Raw genomic sequence first — 24,420 nt, 5'->3', positions numbered from 1 at the left:
TTACCTAAGACATAAGGTAATACAAAAATATTTTTTTATGTTTTATTCATTAAATTATCTTAATTTTCAAATAAATCACACCTGTTTATTCCATGAATGTACGCACAATAAATATACAGGCTATCTTTTTGTTCAAAGAAGAGATTACTGACCTTCCATCAAAACAGTATGTATTCCAAAGATATGTATTCCAAAGATGCTAATAGATCAACAATCTACTCATATTATTGACCCTGCCTCCTCTATAACCACTGATACGCATTTCTGAAATGTCTGGCTCAGGTTGGGGGAATTTTCTGTAGTCGAGGAATGAGATGCATCAGCATTCAAAAAAATCACTCAGCCCAGACAATTTTATCTCAGATCTACTCCTGTTTCCTCCATGCCTATGACCATAATCCTAATTTTGGATATAAAGTCCAATATATCACATCTGCTTTTACAGCTTCCTAAGTGAGGTCCCTGACTCTAATCGCCACTGTAAACCCACCCTCCACATGGCCATGCAGGAGATCCACCTGAAATGCTGAGTTCTCTTAATGGTTTCCCCTTCACGTCCAGGGTTCCATGGACTCAAGCTCCATTTACTGATCCTCCACTTCCTTCTTACTTTCCACTCTAATAGTGTTGACGTGAATTTTCTCCCCCACTCAATGCTGGCTCACAGCGCCATGATGTTCTGCCACATGGAGAACATTTCTTATCTTTCTTCACCCGATGAACACTAATTCCTAGAATTGCTTTCACCTGGAACAATTTCCAATTTTTCTTTACTGGATTTTACTATAACTTATGAATCTATACTCAATTCAGGCATGATATTCTCCAGAAAGTCTTTTCTGAACCCCTAAATAGGACTGAGAAGCTGTTTTTTATGTTCTCATGCATTCTAATACTTAGAGCCTTCTTAGAACCTACCATATTATACTGAGATGTTTGTGGATCTGTCATGCCACCTATTCTAAAGCTTCTTAAGGAAGGAGACAGGAAACATGTTATTCATTCCCTGTATTCCCTGTATATAACACAATGCCAAGGGCCAGGCAGACACTCAATACATGTTCATTATTGAACCAATCTCTCTGCCTACCCCAGGACAGCCTGGGCATAGCTAGGACTTCACAACCGTGCTCACTGGTTGCAGTTCAACGTCATGAGCACTGCCATTAATGGACTTTCACTACTATCCAGTAATCATATTTTCTTGACCCTTTTCTCTCCCACTCTCCCAAATGACTATTGCAAAACTTCCCATCTCTCCTCAAACCTCCTCCCCTATCCTCATTTGCAGCTGATGAGAAATTTTTGAGAAAATGCTAACAATCAGAAAAGTACTTCTCCCAGGTTCCTACTGCCCACTACCTATATCAGCACAAATATTTGCTGCCTTCCTTGATGTGCATTTGGATGAAATATCCGTGCTTCCAGCAAAGGCCAATCTCTCCACTTGTGCACTATTGCCCCCTCTCAAACTCAAGGAACTCACTCCAGCAATCCTTCCCCCTTTCCTGTGACTCATCGATTTCCCCTCTCTGTGTAATCATTCTCACTGGCATCCATGCATGTTCTTATTTTAAAAGCTCTCTCGACCCCACATCCCTGTTCCAGCTAATGCTCCACTTTTCTCCTTGTCTCTAATGTCCCTGTGCCCATTCTTTTAACACACCCACTCTCATCAGGCTTCTTCCCCACTGTCCCACCAAAACTCTTCTTGTTAAGGCCATCAACGACCTCCGCGTTGCTAACTCCAATAATCAGTTAGTCCTCTTTAACTTCTTTACGAAAAGCATCTAATTTTGACTACTCTTTCTTCAAATACTTTCATCATGTTGCTTTTGTGACACATTCTCCCCATTTTTCTCGTCCCACAATAGCTGCTTATTCTCAGTCTCCTTTGCTGGTTCACCTTGTCTCCCAATCTTTGAACATTGGGGCACCCCGGGGATTCAGCTTTTAGCCTCTCCGCTGTTCTGTCTACATTCATGCTCTTGGTAATCTCATGCAATCTCTCCCATTCTCCCTGTATACTGAGGGTCCCAAATTTATCTTGCCAGACTTACCTCTCCCCTGAACTCCATACTTGTCTGTCTAAACTTCCTCTTCAGCAGCTCCACCTGGACACCTCATAGGCATCTCAAATGTAACATGTCCAAAACTAAGTTCCCGTTATTCTCAACACCCACACACCCCACCAACTCTCAATACACCCTGAAACCTGCTCTCACCATAGCCTTCTGCAAAGCACTTGTTGGCAACTCCATCTTTCCAGTTGTTCAAGCCAAACATTGGAGTTATCCTTGACTCCTCCTCTCACTCCCAATCTACCAGCAAACTCTGATGGTTCTCCCTTCAAAATGCATCAAACTATGGCACACCACTGTTCAGAACTGTCCAAAGTCTTCCTGACTCACTCTGAGTAGAATCTGAGGGATTTGCAATGGCAGTAAGGCACTACAGGATATGATCCCCCAGTGTCTCTCTCACCCACTGCTGCTGGCCCTGTCCCCCACCCACTACTACACTCCAGCCACACACTGACCTCCTTGCTCTTCCTTAAACTTGCTAGGCATACTCCCACCCCAAGGGATTTGCATTTTTGTTCCTTTTGCCTGGAACTTTCTGTCTTAGATAGCCTCCCTTTTTCAGATTTTACTCAAATTCCATCTTTCAAAGAGGCTTTTCATGTCTATCCTAGTTAAAAATCAATCCCTCAACATTCTTTAGTCCCCTTCTCTTCTATTCCCTATCAAATCTATCATCACTTGGCATACTATAAAATTTATTTATCTTGTTTATTTCTTCCTCTACCTTAAAGGTAAGCTTCATGAGGGCAGGCATTTTTGTCTGGTATGTCCACTGCTATAACCCTAAGTGCCTGAAAGAATGGCTGACACACAGTGAACATTCACTAAATACTTGTTGAAAAACGAATATATGAAATAAGAAATGAATGAATGAATCAATTTGCTTTTTAATCTTTTTTGCATCATGAACCCCATGTAGAATCTGAGGAAATCCTCTCCATAAACAAACACACAAGAATGTTATACATATATACATGCACAGCCATGTACCGCATAACGATGTTTTGATCAACAACAGATCGCATATATGACAGTGGTCCCATAAGATTAGTACCATATAGCCTAGGTGCGTAGTAGGCTACCCCAACTAGGTTTATGTAAGTACACTCTATGTTGTTCAAACAACACTGAAATTGCCTAATGATACATTGCTCAGAATTGTCCCTGTTGTTAGGCAATGCATGACTGTATATGTTTTATCCAAATGAGGTATCTGGTCATAGATGATTACAAACATTAGTGGCACACAAATGTGCTATTTGTTCTCTACAATTAGCTTTAACTTATGTTTTGTTTGGGTTGTGTTATTGCATTTTCTTTTTTCTTCTTTCCCTGTTTCTAAATTGGTCAGAATAATATGGATTTCAGGGGAAATGTACCACACATATAGTAGTCTGAGTGGTGAGATTTATAATTATGAATCAAGAGAGCAAGGATGTGGTGATAGATGGAAGTCACAAGGTATGTTTGCGTTTCAGGAAGGGGAGAAAAATTGTGCAGTAGGAAAGTAACCAAAGAGCAATAAGAAGCAGTTGACCAGGATCCAGAAGCAGAGGAAAGGAAGGTTAAGTAAGTGGGTCACTAGCAAGGATTGCTGGTAGAAAGCCCAGCACAGCCAAGAGAGTTTTCTTTCTTCTCTCCGAGTTCTCAACATCAACGCTTCAGAAAACAATCTTTCCCCAAAACACAATATGCTTTCATCCTCTGATATCACCACAGTGCCATTCATATGAAGTTATTTAAGGAGTTCTACTTTGTTCTTAAGAAATGTTGACATCAGCTTCAGAGGGAGATCCTAATATTTTTTGAAAATATAAAATAAGATCTTTGCAGATTAATAAAATTTAGAGAACTGATTTTTGTAAAGGCAACAATGAATTAGCCACCCTCTAAATCTGATAAAATCTTTTAGGAAAGGGTCTCTTCCACTCTGCACTAACACTTCACATATGGTTTTTAGCTCTAAACAACTCAAATTTATTACTCTTTGGCTCAAGTCTCTGCTAGCTCTTTTACAGATTAAAAAAAAAAAAAAAAAAAAAAAAACCTGTAGACAAGAATAAAGAGGAAGGAAATTAATGAATCAACAGAACTTTCTGAGCTCCTTCCTAAACCCGGCACCCCAGGGGTCAGCAGCATCCCACAATGGCCCCGCTTCTCCCCACTGGAGCCTCCTAAAAGGCTCACCAAATGCTTTGAACTACTTTTACAAGATTCTCCTTGTTTTCTGGCAAGCAGGCAGGATTTGGTAGGGTTTCCAAAAATACCGTGAAACAGTGAATGGTGTACTTTCATTTTTCACTCCAAATATTCAGTACATGGTTTGACTCAAGACTTAAGCACTGGAAACACGTTCTGTCAGAGCACTTAAGGGGAAAGAGGGGTTTGTTCCTCTTTTGACACAGGCCAGAATAACCCTGGGAGAAAATTGCAGTTGGACCCAGTAATCATTCATTTAATGAAGACAAGCTTAGCCAAAACTCAGGGGATGTTGAGCTATCAGAAATTCCTAAAAATCTACATTTAGTGAATGACATGATAGTCTGCTCCACCTCCCAGAAGGATTTCTGTAAAGAGCACTCATTCCAATACAATCCCAGTGCAAGGATTCTTCTTTATTTATGGATTGTGCCTATCACAAATATAAACATTGTTACAACAGTTTCCTTATTTCTGCATGAAACTCTATCGTCTTTGCTTGTCCACACTCCAGCTTTGAAGTATTTTTAAAATAAAAATTTATATTGCAATATACTATACATAGAGAAAAGCCCACATATAATCAGGTTTGTGCTTGATGAGTTATCACAAGATGGATACATCTGTGTAACCATCACGGAGGTCAAAAAAGAACCCTTACTTGGCTCCTCAGAAGCTGTACTATGGTCTCTCCCAGTCGTATCCTCCCCTCCTCCTTAAAGGCAACCACTAGGCTGACTGCTTTGAATTTTAAAGATAGCTAAAATAAAATTAAAGATAGTTAAAATAGGGGCCAGCTCCATGGCCAAGCGGTTAAGTTTGCGCGCTCCGCTGCGGCGGCCCAGGGTTCTGATCCTGGGCGCGGACATGGCACCACTCGTCAGGCCACGTTGAGGCAGCGTCCCACATCCCATAACTAGCAGGACCAGCAACTAAGATGTACAACTGTGTACCGGGGGGGGGGGGGGAGATAAAGTAGAAAAGAAAAAGAAAAAAAAAAGATTGGCAACAGTTGTTAGCCCAGGTGCCAATCTTTAAAAAAAAAAAGAAAAGATAGTTAAAATAAAATAACTCTTACAGCATTTTGACTGAATAAACATACATGAGTCAAATCATCTCTCTCCAATGGATAGGTTGATGTGATTTTTTTCTTTTTTTTAAGAAGGCCAATTTCCACATCATCATGGCATCCTACCTCCTGATGAGGTTCATAGGACCGCATAACATAGGTTACATTTCACTCACCCCAGCATTACACTTTTGTGAGGCCCGAGGAATCTGTGGAAAGAGCTTCCTTCTGGGAATATACAGAAAGAGCAGTTCTTCAGCTGGGTGTGGTAGACAGCCCTGAGGGGGCCCCAATGTTCCTGCTCCCTGGTACTCATGCCCTTGTGCAATTCCCCTCCTTGAATGTAGGCTGACCTAGTGACTTGCTTCTAATGGATAGAGTACTATAATGTAACATGGTATCACTGCTGAGATTAGGGCATGATCCATCTTGCTCACTCACTCTTGATGTCTTACTTGCCAGCTTACATTTTGGGAGCCACCCTATGAAGAGGATCACAGGGCAAAGAACTGGGGGTGGCCTCCAGCCAACAGACAGGGAACAACTGAGGCCCTCAGTCCAACGACCTGTGAGGACCTGAATCCTGCCAACAACCAGATGAGCAAGCTTGGAAGCATCCTCCTCCAGTGGAGGGATGAAATGCAGCCCCAGCTGACGCCTGGGTTGCAGCCCTGTGAGAGACCTGGAGGCAGAAGTATCTAACCAAGCCATGCCCAGATTCCTGACCCACAGAAACTGTGAAATAATAAGTTTTTATTGTTTGTAGTTGCTAAATTTGGGGGGTATTTTGTTGCCTACCAATAGATAACTAACACAAGGGAGAAAAGAAAAAGAGGCTGAATTCATCAATTCCATGGCCATAGCTCATGGATAAAGCAGTCATGGAGAACCATATGGGCTGATAAAACCTTCGAATTCTTTGTACAAACCTGGCCTTCCAGTGGCCAGGTCAGGGCGTGGTCCTGTGGAGGTGTAGAGGTCTAAGATTGCTGCTCTGTAGAAATCTGAAACCACAGTCCTTCACTTTCTAGAAATGGCCTGAACTGCCCATCCTCTCCCCAGCCTCTATTTGCTGTTTCTCCCAACATGGACTGCAACATCTCATCCACTGATATACATTTGCCTAGGCCAGTTTCTCCTCCTTGAATGCTCTTCCCTTCTGTTCCTAATATTCTTTATCTCTTACCCATGACAACTTACAGTTGTCAGCACCTCCATGACATTGTCCCTAATGGCCTCAGATAAGCAGCCACTCCCTCCTCTGGGTTACCAAAGCACTCCAAGCTTGTATCAACTACAGTACTAACTGTTCCTCTCTGTTTCCATTGTCCGGTGGGGTCCACTCAATGGTCCCAGTGCCCTAGAACAGTGCCTGGCACACAGCAAGGTTCGGGAAATAATTGTTCAATGAAAAATGTATTCACTTGGATCAGTTATAAGACAGCAAAATTCCAACATACTATGGCATATTGCATTCGATGACCAAACATATTTACCAACCCTATACATACTGTGGAATGTAACATATTTGCCTTTGAAATGAATGCTAGTGATATCTTTCATCATTAAATATTAGGGAATTTCTCTTCCTTTTATTTTCTTTGTATAATTAAAACACACCTTTGTCTGTTATTTTTCGGCCTCATTTTTGCGGCCTTTTGGGGTGCTTGGGTCTTCTATTGACTAACGGGGACACCTGATGAAGAGTCACCCAGCCATCTCTTTGTAGCTTTGTCCTTTGATTGCTGATATTTTTTTTCCTGGAAAGGGACTCAAATTCTTGATGCAAAAGGACATGTACAAAACAGAATTAAATTGCAGGATCTATCAAGGCTTTTCAGAATCTATAAATCTAATTCAAGGCTAATTGTAATTCAGGCTAAGTCAAGACAATTTTACAATGTATCCTGGTATCCTCCTGTTCATACTATTATCTAAATGTGAAAGCAAGATGCTTTTGTTAGGAAGAACCATTTTAGTTACAGGAGGCCCTGAAAATAATTTCAGTATGTCCTGTACACTGTCCCTCATTTCCATTGTGAAATCATTGCTGGTCTATTATGATGAAGTGTATATTTCCCACTGCCTTGTTTTCACGGTGTTTCTTGGCTCCAGAGCATACAGCTCAGAGTCACTAAGTCTTTGCTGTATCTGAAATCTAGAAATGTTCTTCTGGATGTAATACAGAAGAAGCCACCCTTAATAAGGCAGGAGAAATCTCAAGATCTTATTAACATTACTGTTTATTCTCACGAGTTGACCATCTTAAGCTCTCATCAACGTTTACTGTGCTAGGTAAAAGGATTAAAAAATCAAATTACACACAGTCTTTTTAGGAGCTTAACATCTGAAATTTTATCCCAGAGTGAATGTAAAAATCAAGGCCTACTGTAGAAAACTGTGTTGGATGCTATCGCATGAATGTTCCAGTGCTTTAAGAATGCAGGGGTCATCCCATCCCATAGAGATTATATTTGCTGTTTCTGCCCTCCCCTCCACCCATCTGTGCTTAACATGAATCTCTCTGCAGAACCAGCCATTCCTCGCATCCACAGAGTTCATCCACAAGCTGAAATAATTTACCTTTAATGTGCTATTCAAGGTTCGGATTTTGTGGAGTTTCTCATTTATGGATGGATTTTTGCACCGCTTGACAAAGGACTTTCTCAACTCTTTTTTGGTGGAAGGTCGACGGTCCCCAAGAGGAGAGAGACTAGCTTGCTCTAGTGATTTGTAGAGCTTCTCCATTTCATCATCTTCAGACACTTTTGTTTCTTCTGCCAAAATGAAAAAAAAAAGCAATAACAATAAATCCAGTTAAAATCAAGAAGAGAACATTGAACCCTGTGGTGCTAAAAGAAGGCCCTGCTGACACCTTGATCTCAGACTTCCAGCCTCCAGAATTGTGAGACAATCAATATTTGTTGTCTAAGCCACTGAGTTGATGATGCTTTGTTGTGACAGAGCCACGTTCCCTTCGAAGACCCTAGGGAAGGGTCTGTTTCAGCCCTCTCTCCTGGCTTCTGGTGGTTCCTTGGCTTGTGGCAGCATAATTCCCATCTTCACATACTGTTTTCCCTGTGTACATGTCTCTGTATCCAAATGTCTCTCTTTATAAGGACACCAGTTACATATTGGATTAGGGCTCAGCTTACTGTCCTCATCTTAACTAATTACATCTGCAACAACGCCCTTTCTAATAAGGCCACATTCTAAGGTACTGGCGGTTAGGATCTCAGCATAGGAATTTTGGAGGGACACAACTGAACCCATAATAGTCTACCATCTAGGACCCCAAAATTCATGTCCTTCTTACATGCAGAATACATTCAGCCTATCCCAACATCTCCAAAACTCTTAACGCATTCCAACACCAACTCTAAGTCCAAAATCTAGTCCAAATATTCATCTAAATCTGTTATTGGTAAGACTCAGGGAATGAGTCATCCTGTGGCAAAATTCCTCTCCATCTGTGAACCTGTGAAACCAAACAAGTTATCTGCTTCTAAAATACAATGGTGAGAAAGGCAATCCCTAGCAAACTAATACACACCCTAAAGATCAAAAAAGTTGCTCCAGATGGCTTTCTAATGTCCTTCCTAGAACTGCCCTTTGAGAGAAGGACTCTGCCTGTGGTCTGTGGCTTTGAGCAGATAATGATCACTATTCACGCTGTCACACACCTCCACTCCCCTTCTTAACTGTGCCTTGCCAGCTTCAGCCCCAGTGCTCCTAGTGAAGCACTCCACCCAGGATTCAAGGGGGACCATATGTGCTAGGCTAAGCCAATGGCCAGTCCATTGTGCTGCCCACAGTCATTGACTCAGGGAGGAGCATGTGTTTCAGGTCAGGCCAATCTGGATCAGAGAAACTCAGTTCCAAGGCTCTGGTTTGGGTATCAGGGAAGCAATCTCTTTTTATTCCTAAACTGAGCAGTGTGATGATGAGGGCTGGAAGCTTCTTGGAATCATCCTAAGAATTATGAGAATGGAGCCAACCCACAGTACACTGAGCTGAGACGTGGAAGACCATTGGAGGCCTCTCAGCTTATGGGAGCTTATACATTGCCTTTGTTAGGATACTGTGGGTGTGGTTTTCAGTCATATGCAACTGAAAGGATCTCAAATGAAACAGAAAGTTACTCAAAGACAATCCACATCTCTTGAGCTTGCTTTAATTTCTTACTAAGAACTTCAGTCCTTTATGCCTTCATTCTCTGAAAATGATCTTGCAAAAGATACACAATGAGATTTCTTTTCCACCATGTACTCCTTAGCGTCTACACATTTCATTTTTTGTCCTGAGAATGAGCTTGATGGAGGACCATATAAGTATGGCATTCAGAGGAACCGGAAAAAGAGGCCTCTCCAAAGAGGAGAACAAAGCACACCATAGCTATCTATGAGCATCAAAATCTAGCAAACTTCACTTACTTTGCAGTTTACTTTTGTAAAATGAGAAATCTTTAAGCAACAATTTTCCTCCATTTATGGCCAGAAAGTCACCACACGTGTTGCCAATACTGTTTCATTAAACAGAAAGCAATGATGTTGGACTGACTTTACTACGGACTAATTACAGCATTGGTCAGTAAACCTCTTTGTTCTCTACCGAAACAGTCTCAAAAAAGGGGGAAATATTCAAAATTACATTTGAACACAATTAGACATTTTGGTTCAAGCCATGTGCAAACATCAACAATGGGTTTCTGTCAATAAGCACATGAAAAGATCCACAACAACATCCGTCATTAGAGAAACGCAAATCAAAACTACAGTGAGATACTACTTCTCACCGACCAGTATGGTGCAAATGAAAAAGACAGACAATAATTAAGTGTGGGGAAGAATGCGGAGAAACTGGGTCCTGTATGCATTACAGGTGGGAATGTAAAATGGAGCCGCCACTTTAGAAAACGCTTTGGCGCTTCCTCGAAATGCTAAATGTAGAGTTATATGACTCAGCCATTCCATGCCTAGGTATATACTCTAAGGAATTAAAAACATACATTAACACAAAACTTGTACTTGAATGTTCATAGCAGCACTATTCATAGAGACAAAAGGTTGGAACAACCTAAAAGTTCATCAACTGAAGAATGGATAGCAATGAAAAGAAATGAAGTACTGATACATGCTACAACATGGATGAACCTTGAAAACATTCTGCCAAGTAAAATAAGCCAGCCACAAAAGACCACATACTGTATGAGTCCATTTACATGAAATGTCTGGAATAGGCAAATCCATAGAGACAGAAAGTAGATTAGTGGTTGCCTGGGGACAGGAAAGGAGAATCAGAGCTAATGTGGATGAGTTTCTTTCCGTGATGTTGAAAGTGTTCTCAGATTGTGGAGAGAGTTGCACAACTGTGAGTATAGTAACCACTGAACTGTGCATTTTTATGTGTGAGTTTTATGTTGTGTGAAATATATCTCAATAAAGCTGTAAAAAACGTAGGCTTTTATGAGATTATCATGATAACTGATGATACTTGCACAGGAGAAATACTAAGCATGGTAACAGCCCAAGAGTTAAGCTGGAGACATTAGGAAATCTTAAGAAACTTAAATGAAAAGACATCTGACTCTTAGAGAGAACATCAGAATTGAGGACTCTGGAAGTGTTCAGATATACAAGAAGACGATAATTTTGTATGTCTTTTTTTAAAGCTAGGCAGGTAGGAATCAACTTTGAAGAAAGCCTAAATACACAGCGTTTGGTATCACAGTGTTTTTTAAGTAAGTGATATATATTTAACAAACTTCAAGAAGCAAACCAAACAAGTATATAACAAGATAAATAGAATAGATCCTTTAAATTTCTCTGTGTTCCACAAGCAGTTCAGTTGTGCTACTAAAGGTTGTGATAGAAAATAAAATTACTTTTGACTAATATATTAATTTGTAATTATGTTAGAGTAAAATGATTATATTAAGACCACACATCTAATTCAACAGATATTAAATTGGTAAAGAGGAAAATATCTTTAGAATTTTAGAACAACATGGCATAAAATACATTCCCTAAATGAAAAATAAATAGGACTCCCATTTGGGATAATTTTATTACTATTTAATATATTTATATAGGTAGATATTATCTTTATGTTAAAGACATCAGAGGTTGTCTTCCACACACACACACAAATTCCTTACCCTAACTTAAACTTTGGTGTATTAGCCATGAGGACATGGTTATGCCTGTGTGTGTGGAGTGTGAATGCCTGTATAGTGTGTGTGTGTGTGTGTGTGCGTGCGTGTGTATAACTTGATCTTCCAAGAAAAAGTGGAACTTTAAAATTAACACACTTTAACAAGATAAAGTGGACTTGTTGAGACTACTGAAAGTTAGTACAGAATTCACCTAAAATATGACCAAATAACATCCAAAAAATGAACACTTTGTTTGGATTCACTTAGAAATTGGAGATAATAATAAGGAGTGAGTACGTTCAGATAAGGGTAAAGCTGTTGGAGAAATGGAGGAAAAAATGAAAGGCAAATTACCACTATGTTCTTGCCTCTCAGCCATCTATCTCTTCTCAGAGGAATCCTGAAACTGAAAGACTATAGGTCTGACCTCTAATAACCTGATTCTGGAATCGCCTGCAACCATAAGGACAATAAAATAATAAATGATGATGGTAGGAGTCAAGAAAATACCCTTATTGGCTTTTTTTGTGTCATAATCTGAGAGATGTACAACATACCACTAGATACTCAGGGGACACACCTGTGATCCAACCATGTCCACTAGCCAGGGACGTCATATTGTTTTTACGGCTGCTCATGGCTGATGCTTACGTCTTCACAGGCCTGTAAAATGAGCATCCAATAATAATGGAAGCAGATGATAAACAGAATCATAGGACAAAAGAGAACCCAAAGTGTCTAAGTGCACAATAAAACACAGCTTGCACCTGACCCCAAAGCAGAGGTGAGAGTCCTTTGCAATCACTATAGGGAAGACTAGCGCTGGCTTGTTAACTCAGCAGGGCTATCCCTGTACCTTTAAGAGGCTTCTCCATAAAGTAATATTTTTTAAATCTCCCTCTCATCTTTTTATCTAAATATTTTTCTAAATTATAATTTCATATTAGAAAGCACTAGATTATTTCTCGCATCTTACCAGATTGTAAAAAGAGCCAGAAAAAAAGATTGGCAGGAAAGACCACTGGTCTCTCTTCCATTGGAAACAGAAGCCAAGTTAATTATTTCCACCTCCCTTGTCTTCTGGAGCAACGTAAACGAATCTTGTCTGACAGTCAAGTGTTTCTAATGCAATTGCTATCCTTCCTCTCAAGAGGATATTTTACTCTTCTAACATAAAATAGCAGGACTTTAATTCCCTTCACCACATGAGGCACTTTATAGTCTATCTCATCTAGCCTCCCTGTGTTTGCCAAGGAAGATAAAAACTATTTTTATTTTATGGATGAGAAAAAAGTGGGGATTCTTGAAAACCAGTAAGTGACCTTTCCAAGATGTAAATCAGTGATGGAAGTAAGAGTAAAAGCTCAGTTCCACACTGTGTAGGCCCGTGGGCTTCTAAGCCAGTCTTCTCAAACTCTAACAGGCAAACAATCATCTAGAGATCTTGTTAAAATGCAGATTCTGACTCAGTCCGTCTGGGATAGTGCTGACATTCTAAACTTTTAACAAGCTCCTAGGTGATGCCAGAACTGCTGAGTCGCAAGGCTAGCAAACTTTCCCCAAACTTAAGTCAACAATCCAATGATTTAGACTCAAGAGAGGAATGGTGTTGTTGATTTTTTAATAAGATCTTTCTTGGTGACATTAGCAAACGAGACAAAACAAGATTTAACTAATGGTTAGAAGTTCACTCCTTTCCAAGATTATGTCAAATGAATGTGCTACTCCCTTCTCATCCTCCTACGTATCCCAGCCTATTGTCTGCTTCTGACAGGACAGGCATGCTCCAGTAGGTCCAGAATTTGGCTGTTGAGAACACTGTATGCAGATTATCTCTTTAAATGCTGTATTTTCAACTTTGCCTCCCCCGCTATCTTATTTTTGGTGTTTCCTTGTGCTTTCTAGAATGTGGTTTTTATTTTCTCTTCAGAACATAAATGCTGGCTTCAGGAGACCGGAGGGGAACTCATATACTATATTTCATATCAGAATTTGAAAGGAAACCTTTTTGAGATTGGAAAAGTCTAAATGATGTCCCAAGGAAGGTAATGTTAGTTCCCAAACATGAAACACTTGGAATAGCTTAGGTGGAAAACAGTATTCCCTGTTTCATGTACGATGTTTTAAGTGTTTGCAAAAGGAAGACGATGGAAGGCACTTGTTACAGAGAGAAGAAATAACTGCATAGTCATTTGGACATTACCTATAGCCTTTAAGACTTTATGAATGTTATTTATTATAGCACCTGATGCCAAAAGATCAAAAGTATTTTACAGGCTTCCTTTAATTAGTGATTCTGATAACTCTACATCATATTGTAGCAAAAAACAGGATCGTAATGACAAATTTAAATTATATAACAAGGATAAATCTGGACGACTCGTTTTAACAGTAAGGATAGTACTAAGCTAGAACATTAGCATAGTATAACTTTGAGGCAGAGATCACCTATTTCTGCGTCTGCTGCAGAAAGATAGCTATCAGGTACTGAGTTTTTACTATGCGACAAACACTGTGTTAACTGCTACACCAACATTATCTCATTATCTTTGTAACAACCCTATGAGGAAAGTATTATTAACCCTGATATAAAGGACAGAAGGTCAAGACATAGAAAGATAGAAACCCTTGACCAAAGTCACAAGGAGACAAACCTAGGTTATGACCAAAGCTCATAGCCTTGCACACTATGCTATACTATAATTATACTTGATGTGCTTTCTTTTGAATAATGCTCAATGAAGAAGATTTCAAATCAGGCAATACACAGATGGTAGCTGGTTAGACTGGACAGGCCAAGGCTCAGATCCCTGCTCCCACTACTCTATCTTCCAAAGGAAAAATCTCCACTCAGAGCCTCTGCTTCTAAGGCACCCAGGTTTTATACCTCAAACTCAGTTTTCACAGGGCCACAGGGACCAGAACCTAGGACAGGAAATTTACAAGCTGGCCAGCAACCTAAGACACAGGCTGGATAATCAGATTCTCTGCTTGGGCATTTGAACTGAGCACCTGGGGATAACAAACCAGTTCCAATCAGGATCAGAAGGTAAGAGTCACAGTCATGGTAAGCTGGCCCTGCGTAAAACAAAGGTCTAAGTGCCTAGAAATAGAGAACACAAAGTTGGGAGAACGGTAGTTGGAAGAGAGGTGATTAAAACAAAACAAGATGGCAGACAAAAGAAATGGTACCAGTGAGAAATCAGATTGAGAGAGAGCATCCAACTATAAAGCTAGTATTTTTACTTGTGCTCTTTCAAGTCTGAGAGAAGAGCAGTTGTTTCATTTTTATTCCCCTCATTTTTCTATATTAACTTTACCTTCTCTGCCAGAGTCATGTACCTATTTTCTTTTGGGTGTTTGATGTTTCTGTTAAGTAAGCCAACTCAATGCTCTTCTACTGTATTATTCCTTTTACTGATAAGAACAGTTTACTGCACGATCTTTAATGTTGTTCTTTTGTTTTGTTAATATTGCATTGTTTGGCAGTGATTTTTGGAAAGACTCTTAGGTTGAGTCCACTGCCCAAGCATCTCATAAATAGCTTTACATTTGCTTTTTTTTTTTTAAAGAGGTGAAAGATCTGTACACCGAAAACTATAAAACATTGTTGAAAGAAATTGAAGAAGACACAAAGAAATGGAAAGATGTTCTGTGCTCTTGGACTGGAAGAATTAACATCATTAAAATGTCCATACTTCCTAAAGCAATCTATAGATTCAACACAATCCCTATCAAAGTTCCAACAACACTTTTCACAGAAATAGAACAAAGAATCCTAAAATTTACATGGAATGACGAAAGACCCCGAATAGCCAAAGGATTCCTGAGAAAAAAGAACAAAGCTGGAGGTAGCACACTTCCTGATTTCAAAATATACTACAAAGCCGTAGTAACCAAAACAGCATGGTACTGGCACAAAAACAGACACACAGATCAATGGAACAAAATTGAGAGCCCAGAAGTAAACCCACACGTTTATGGACAGCTAATATTCTACAAGGGATCCAGGAGCATACGATGGAGAAAGGAGAGTCTCTTCAATAAATGGTGTTGGGAAAACTGGACAGCCACATGCAAAAGAATGAAAGTAGACCATTCCCTTACACCATGCACAAAAATCAACTCAACATGGATTAAAGACTTGGATGTAAGACCTGAAACCATGAAACTTCTAGAAGAAAACATAGGCAGTTCACTCTTTGACATCAGTCTTAGCAGCATATTTTCAAGTCCCATGTCTGACCGGGCAAGGGAAACAAAAGAAAAAATGAACAAATGGGACTACATCAAGCTTTACATTCTTTAAACAAAGATTCCATTTCTTCGTAAAATGAATTCTTACAATCCTATGAGCACCCAGGATTAGGCGAAATATTTAAAGTAGACATAAAATTTCTATATCTGAACACATCCTAAAAAAACAAAAAATATTGGCATGCACACAAAAAAGGCATTTGGCCAGGTTTTTCTTTCTTTTTAAAATATATTTGTGAGGTGGAGTTTCAATGGGAAAAAAAAAGTCAGAAAATTGCCTAAAACCAGGGATAAAAATCCAATGCACTGTAGATAAATATGTCGACCTTGACTCCACAAACTGCTGGATCCATCAGTCATGTGGATCCGTGATGGAGACAAGTGAGCGCAAAATATAAAAATGGAAGATTCAGAAGGAGCGGAGGAATGGACGGGGCCACTTCAGGACAGGAACAATGAAGCGAGAGGAAGGAAGAAGTTACCTATGTCAATTTCACTAAGCAGAAAATGAAGGCTTGGAGCAGATAAATGCTCTTACCTTTTAAGACGGAGCTCTATTTGCCTTATCTCTATGACTACAGTTTAGTGTGATCTATAATTACTTGCATAACACCCTTATTTTCGCCTTATAGAAAACCCTCAGTGTACATATTTAGAGTTGCATATTTAAATACAACCATTACATTCCTACCTGCAAACCTTTTTCCAGGAAATGATAACAATCCTACATAGTTGCAATTATATTTAATAATACAGGAGACTGGATGTGCTGGAAAACTTATGACTCATCCTTGATGCCTTTCTTTCCCCTACACATTTGATCCATACATTTATTCAATTCATCCATCAAATATTCTTTGAATGTCCACTGTGTGCTAGGGCAGTGCATTTTAGAAACTAGAGATAGACTAAAATAGGCAAGAATTTCATGAATCTTACATTCTTACATTTTATGTTTACAATATCCCAAATATGTGTATTTTTTTCCTGCTCCTTCCCCCATTGCTACTACCTTAGTCCAGGCCACCATCATTTCACTGTTAGCCTGTTTCAACAACTACATAACTGGTCTACTTCAGCTTCCTAAGATCCATTTTCCATGTAGGGCAGTGATTTTTTAAAAATATAAACCACACCATAACACTCCCCAGCTTCAATTCCTCCAAAAACATCCCCTTGCACTTAGAACAAAACCCAAACACCTTACAGGATCTGCTAATTGCCACATAAGCCAGCTGTGACCAAGTTCTCCAATCTCTTCCTGTGCTTCCCCTGCCCACTGTATTCCAGCCACACTGGATTTCCTTCTGTTTCTGGACCTCAAAATTTGTTCCAGTGCTCAAGCCCTTATACTTTATTTTCTCTCTTTCTAGGTACTTTGCCAGCTGTGGTTCACATGTGTAGGTTCTTTTTTGCCATTCAGTTCTCAGATCAAATGTCACCTAACAAAAGGTGGGAGGTCATTACCTATTGTACATCTCCAAGCCCTCCCCTGATCTCCAGACACATATATCAACCGCTTACTTGACATCTTCACTTGGATTTCTGTGCAGTGTTTCAAATTTAATGTGTTCAAAGCCAAATTCTTGATTCATACCTCCAACAGTAGGTCTTTCCCATCTCATGAAATGACAACTCCTTTCTTTTAGTCCTTTGGGCCAAAATCCTTGGAATCATCTTTGACTCCTCTCTCTCTCTGTCAAACCTCACATCAGCAAATCCCACCAGCTCTCTGAAAAATACACAGCATCTGAGCATCTTCCACCCGTACCACTGCCCTAGGACAAGCCACCGTCTTCTCTCACCTGAACCACCAGTTGCAACAGCTTGTTTGCTGACCAACCTGCTTTCACCAATGCTCCCTACTGTCTGTCCTTCACAAAAGAGTCAGAGCAATCCTTTTAAAAAATAAGTCGGAAAGTGTCGTGTGTGTGTGTATGCATGTGTATGTAACTTGACTAGGTAATTCTAAAATTTGTATGGAAGATAAAATGGCTAAGAGTGTCTGAAACACTCTTTAAACAAAACAAGGTAGAAAAACCTGTCCTATCAGGTATTAAGACTCACTTTTAAAAAGAGTGGTATGAGCCAAGGTAGAAAAAATAGCCCAATGGATAGACAGAAGTCTTAGAAGCAACAGCACTGGATTTATAACCAAGATGGCACTGAGGACCCATGTGGATGTCCGGGAGAAGGATGGATTTTACATCAACAATACTAGGAAAACTACACATGCATGTGGAATAAGATGATGTTGTATCCTATTCATGGCACTCATAAAAATTATTCCAAGTGGATTAAAGTTTATAGAATATGGCAGTTATCTTCGTCATAGTATCAGTCTAGGGAGAAATTACTTGATGAAGACAAAAAAGCATTAACTATGAAGAAAAACATTGATAAATTTGACCACATTCAAACTGACTTCTATTCATTAAGATACACCATTAAAAAATGAAGAGAAGTCAAAAAGTGAAGATATTGGCAATACAGACAACTGCCAACGAAAGAGTATCCAGAATATATAAACTCCTCTGAATCCGTTGGGAAAACAAAAGCAATCCAAGAAGTACAGGTAAAAGAGTGAAAACAAACATCTGAAAATATGCTAACTGATAATCAAGATTGCCAATTTTGCAAAATTTAAAAGTCCGACATTACTCGTGAGGATGTGGGGCTTTGAAAGCTAGCACTCAGGCTGGAGAGAGATGACTTGGTGCAAGCAATTTAGGAGACAATTGTCATTGTCTAGAAAAGGTAAAGATAGGCATATACACAGCCAGCACTTCCATTCCAAGGTATACACCCCTAGAGAAATTCAGGCATATGTGGATCATGATACATGCATAAGAATTTTCATGAAGAGAATGAAAAAAACAAGCCACAGACTGGGAGAAAACATTTACAACACATATCTGATAAAGGACTTCTCTCCAAAACATACAAAGAACCCAACAATGAGATAACAAATATCTAAATAAAAAGTGGGCAAAATATTTCAACAAACACCTCACCAAATAAGACAAATAAGCGTATGAAAAGACACTCAACATTATGTATCATTAAGGAACTCCAAATTAACACAACAGTGAGATACCATTGCCCACCTACTAGCATGCCAGAAATCCAAAACACTGACAAGACCAAATGCTGGTGAGGATGTGAAGCTATAGAAATTCTCATTCATTGCTGATGGAAATGCAAATGGTATAGCTACTTTGGAAGACAATTTGGTATTTCTTACAAAGCTAAACATAGTCTTAGCACACAATCCGGCAATTACACCCCTAGGTATTTACCCAAATGAGTTGAAAATTTTGTATCTACACAAAAATCTGCACACACATATTTATAGCAGCTTTATTCATAATTTCAAAAACTTAGAACCAACTAAGATGTCTTTCAATAGGTGAGTGGATAACAAGCAGTGATACATCCAGACAATGGAATATTATTCAGCCATAAAAAGCAATGCACTATCAAGCCACAGAAAGGCATGGAGGAAACTTTAATGAATATTACTGAGTGAAAGAAGCCAGTCTGAAAAGGCTACATACTATATGATTCCAACTATATGATATTCTGAAAAAGATAAAACTAAAGAGAGAGCAAAAAGATAAGTGGTTGTCAGGGGCTTGGGGAAAGAGTGGAAGAGATGAATAGATGGAGCACAGGAGATTTTTAGGGCAGTGAAACTATCATATCTGACATTGTAATGGTGGATATATGACATCACTCATTTGTCAAAACCCATAGAACTATACAGAACAAAGAGTGAACCCTAACGTAAACTATGGACTTTAGTTAATAAAAATGTTTCAATATTGGTTGTCAGTTGTAACAAGTAAATCACACTAAGGCAAGATATTAATAATAGAGGAAAATGTGCAGAGGAAGAGAGAATATACGGAAATTCTCTGTACTTTCTGCTCAATTTTTGTGTACAACTAAAGCTGCTCTAAAAAGTTGTCTATTAATTTTTTTAAAAAAGAATGTTCATAGAAGCATTTTACATAAGAGCCCAAAACTGGAAAAACAAATGTTCATCCTTAGTAGATATATTTTTTTGTGGTATATTAAAACAAGTGAATACTATAAAGCAATGAAAATGAACCAATTCCGGTTACACAGGAAGGATTTCACAAGCACTTCTAGAATTCTGGCTAATCTCTATTTCTTGGCCAGAGTGGTGGCTACATGGGATCTATCTATCTATATATATGTACACTTTTTGATATATACCATATATTTCACCATAGCAAAAAATCTCTATGAAACAAAAGAAACGCTGAAGTATGTAAATATGAAAAGAGTCATGAAAAGAACAAGAAAATCAAACATTTAATCAAAAACAGGAAGAAGATATAAGAAAGGAAAAGAACTGAAGACATTTGACAACTTTCAAAACCATTTTCGTCCACCTGACCACATAATGTAATAAGAACTTCTGCATCACTGCCAGACCGACAGCGAGGATAAACCTTCGCACCTCAATTTGGCTCAAGTTAGGTTGACTTAGAAATCATTCTACCATCAAATATGAAAATGTTCTGTACTTTTTCTCCCAGTGCTGTTTTCCATACTCTATATAAACAAAAAGTTATTGTTAAAACACAGCTCTGGTAGCATAGCATTAAAAGGGATGTCAAACACGGCTAATTTCAAAGGCTTCACCTATAAAATCTTCACCTGTAAATTTACTTCTCTCTGAGTAAAAGTATCCTCTTTTTCCTATTCACACTCTCTCTCTTCTGAATTTACATATCTTTCATCTTTGGTTATGACCTCCAATTCCTTCCTTCTCCTACTTCTTCCAAACTGTCACTGCCCCTCTAAGATTACAAACCTCCAAAATCTAGATTATCCTCGTCACCATCTTCAAAACCTTTGCCCCATCATCTTCCACTCATAGCTCCTAGCCTCAGAAAAAGATATACGAAGTAATTTAAAAAAAAGATGAGATAAAGTTCTGAGACCTACAAATGACCTACTTATATTGCACAAATTTTCAGGTAACGTAGTCAGCATTATTTCATAGCATCTTCTAGGGATATTCAGCCACTGGGCATGGATCAGAGAAAGCAGGTAGTGGATCATCCATGCCTGAGGTCAATGCCACTGAGGTCAACAATTATAGATTCAAGATTTTCCTAATAGCAAATGTTTATTCCTGTTTTCAGATCACTTCTCAAATTATAGTTCAAAAAATACAATCACTAGGAAATTTTCTAGGGACTAAATTAAGTAACAGAGATACAAAGACCAAGATGAGTCTCTACCTTGATAGGCATGCTATGGAACCCCTCAAGTCTGTCTTTTGTTTCCTATTTCTACTGCCACCCCAGCATTACAAAATTTTCCTAACTCTTCTAATTTCCAATTACCACTATACTCTTCTACCCCAAATTCTAAAGCTAACATAACCTTTCCAAAGTATAGCTCCAATTATATGATTACCCTGATTAGAAATGGCCATCCGTTATCTACTGAAATAAACTAATGACTAGCCCAATATTTGACATCATCCGAACTTCTTTCCCATCCCTCTTTCCCATGGCTCCCCTCTCTATGCACAGATGCTCCCACTTACATCACGTCTTAGATCACTTAGATGTGAATCGTCTGTACTTTGAGTCCCTGCTCTCTTTTAAATCCCTCAGGTACTCTGTGTCTCTCTGTGGCACTTACTTGACTCCGCTTTCTTTTGTTAAATGAGTCTTATTCCTCCCACTCTCTCCATTAGATGTTATAATTTTTTAGACCAGAAATTGTATCTTGCTCATCTTTGTATTCCTGTTAGCACAAAGTATATGAGTACATGTTAGGAACTCCAAAGAATAATAAAAATAATACTAAATTTAATAGAGTTCAGCATTCAACTTTTTCTTTTTATTATCTTCTGGCTTCATAAAAAGACACGCCACATGACTCCTACAGCAACATCTGAAGTAGCTAGCTAAAATAATATAGCATCTGTACTCTTCACACTCAGATTGTATAAAATTTTTGGTAATGTTTGCTAAATCCTAAAATCTGGCTCATTTATGTCACTTTCCTGAGATGTCATGCACGCTCTAGCATGTTTGTCTCTTCATTAAAAGTGTTTTTTGTTCAACATGATTCCCAGATGCATTCTGGCTGCATTCGTACTTGACAATTTATTTGCATAAATTAGGTATTAATATTATTAGTGGTTATTCAGCTTTTCTGCATCTGGGGTATAGTCACTCCATTCGTGGAGTAACTATAGGTAAAATCGTCTCCCCATTGTCAGCATAATGTAAGTAGAGACATACAGTGTGGGTCATCATCACAGAGGCATAAGTCATGCGCCAAATAAATTCTCACAAAAGAAAGAAACAGTATAGAGCAAAACTGAGCTGACATGAACATTCCATTAACCCCATCACCTCTTTTCCCACTTTGTTTGTGGAAAGACTCAGTGAAGAATCTGAGAGCTCTGGAACTCTGGAAGTCCCAATGTAGAATGGCAATAGGATGCAATTAACACCCTGCATTTTGTTAATAGCTTACACTGCAGGGGAGAAATGTCTAAAAGAGTATTTAAATTCAGTATAAAATTCTAGCAACCACAATTTTAATTGCATACCAACTGCAAAATATTTCTCTCGCTGTCTAAATAGAAAAAAGGCTAAAATACATACTGCCTGCTTGTTTCAGGACTCAGTTATTAACCTTTCAGAATATTTTCCAGGCTAAATCCTCTTTCTCCAGCAGACACATCTTGAGACTGGGACTTAGTTTAAAATCCTAACTCCTGTCTTGGACCATGTCAAAACTTAAATCCCTGTCATAAAACACCCTGAACAATATTTCAGACACAGGAATTTCAGGGCTTTTCTTTTTTCCAATTGACGGCTAAAAAATAATAATTTTTAGAAGTCGCAAAAATGAAAATCTACCTTCTTCTCCAACACAGAAACACACACACATAAAAAAAGCACAATACACAATCTGATCAACTCAAGAGCAAGCCATCGCAAACACAAGCAAAGACTGGGGTGCTGTTTCCATAGCAATGACTTTATGCGGTTTAACTCTTCTGGGAATTTAACCAAATCCCCAGCAGCAAGAGAAAATCATCAGCAAAAATCTTGTAACATATGGCAACTGCCGACAAATCAGTGAGGGAAAAATATTTTTATTTTTTCTTCTTGTCTACCAAGAAGAATACCTTCATGTCAAGCTGTTTGAAGAAGTATACAGATTTCGTTGGCTATTCTACACTTAACTCAAAATTTTAAAAAACCAGGTTCCTTTCTTCTTAGATTAAAAGAGCTATTGAGACCCAGCCAGGCTCTACAGCACATGCATTCCCAGAATGACACTTAGAAATGGACCAGAATTGCATCTTCCCATGACTCTCAGGTTATTTGTCCTAAAGGAAAATTCAATCTGCAGGGTTATCTCTTAGGAAAAAAATGCAAATGTAATTTTATTCTCTACTTTGCCTTTGAAGCCATCCTTATCCTGGGGTGCTATGTGTGTGTCTCTGTGTGTGTATGCATGCATGAAACTTTTTAGTTCTATTTATGGTCCAAGGATTAAAGTAAGAGTTTTTATCAGGAAAAGAATAGATGTGATATTTTTCATTACTTTCTTTAGCTCCATCAGTCCTATATCTGGAAGGATCTTCTAAGTATCAAGTTAGAGGCCACCTAGTTCAAGATATTTAAATTCTCTCTTCAGCATATCTGCATAAGAACAAAAACTATGATCAATATGCAACATGCAATTAATTCCCAATGAAAATGGTTATCTCAGAACGAGTAAACACCTCTAATGACATGGAATGCATTACTTTCCAAGGAGCCTATTCATTTTGAACAGTTCTCAACATTAAAAAGAAGTTTCTTGTGCTGAACCTAAAACTACTTCCTTTTACCTGCACCACTGACCTCAAAATTTGCATCAGTTTTGTACTTTCCAGAAGATACAAATTAAGTCCACTACTTCTTCTACATGACAGCACTGCATAAACCTGAGGCCAACTTGAGTCTCTGTTTTCCATTTCTCGCAGTCCAATCTTGATCCCCACTTGATTCCTCAATGGTATTTCCATTCTCCTCCCATCCCACATCATTGACCTCTAGAAATAGGTTATTTTGCCAATGACTTCATTTACTTCACTTTTTCTAATGTAAAGTAAACCGTTGGCCTAAATTAGGGGTATCAAATGAAAATGGCATCAGAGGACAGGCAGGTAATTCAACTGTGTGAAGCATCTTCGGGTAAGGCAACAGATAATGGTGACAACTGGGGTGACTTCCAGAATAGTTTCTAGGCTGAGCATTCAAATTCACATGTTTTAAAATACTGTACACACACACAAAACTGGGTCTGCAACTATAATCCTTGGCCTCAATTACTCTGTTATTAAATATTAAAGTAATAGGTTTATCTGAAAATTTGGGAACTTCACGGAAATTTCCCTGATTAGGCCAAGGCAAAGGAGAGAGTAGTCATCTATGTCACTGGGCCACTCTGGCTAGGTATCATGGAAATTTAGCTGGTCAACTTCCTCTTAATAGTATGCTAAAAAAATGTAAACCAAACTCATCATTCTCTCACTGCTCAGTATCTTCTATTAGATAAGCTTGTTTTACACCAGAATGAATAAGGCACAGACCATCAGA

At 38.8% G+C, this 24,420-nt stretch overlaps 1 protein-coding gene across 8 annotated transcripts in view; it reads right to left on the bottom strand.

Annotated features, from left to right (window-relative positions):
* IPCEF1 (interaction protein for cytohesin exchange factors 1) overlaps positions 1 to 24,420 on the bottom strand; it is a 171,897-nt gene that overhangs the window by 5,369 nt on the left and 142,108 nt on the right. For all 8 annotated transcript variants that reach the window (XM_005608172.4, XM_023632939.2, XM_005608171.4 and 5 more), the window contains one exon: positions 7,936 to 8,129. In XM_005608172.4, the coding sequence (XP_005608229.1) occupies positions 7,936 to 8,129 (194 nt within the window). The remainder of the gene's footprint in view (positions 1 to 7,935; positions 8,130 to 24,420) is intronic.

The sequence above is a fragment of the Equus caballus genome, chromosome 31 (assembly GCF_041296265.1).
Source record: "Equus caballus isolate H_3958 breed thoroughbred chromosome 31, TB-T2T, whole genome shotgun sequence".
NCBI classification, from domain to species: Eukaryota; Metazoa; Chordata; class Mammalia; order Perissodactyla; family Equidae; genus Equus; species Equus caballus.
The sequence above is the reverse complement of the archived record's forward strand: the minus strand, read 5'-3'. Positions and strand labels throughout refer to the sequence as shown.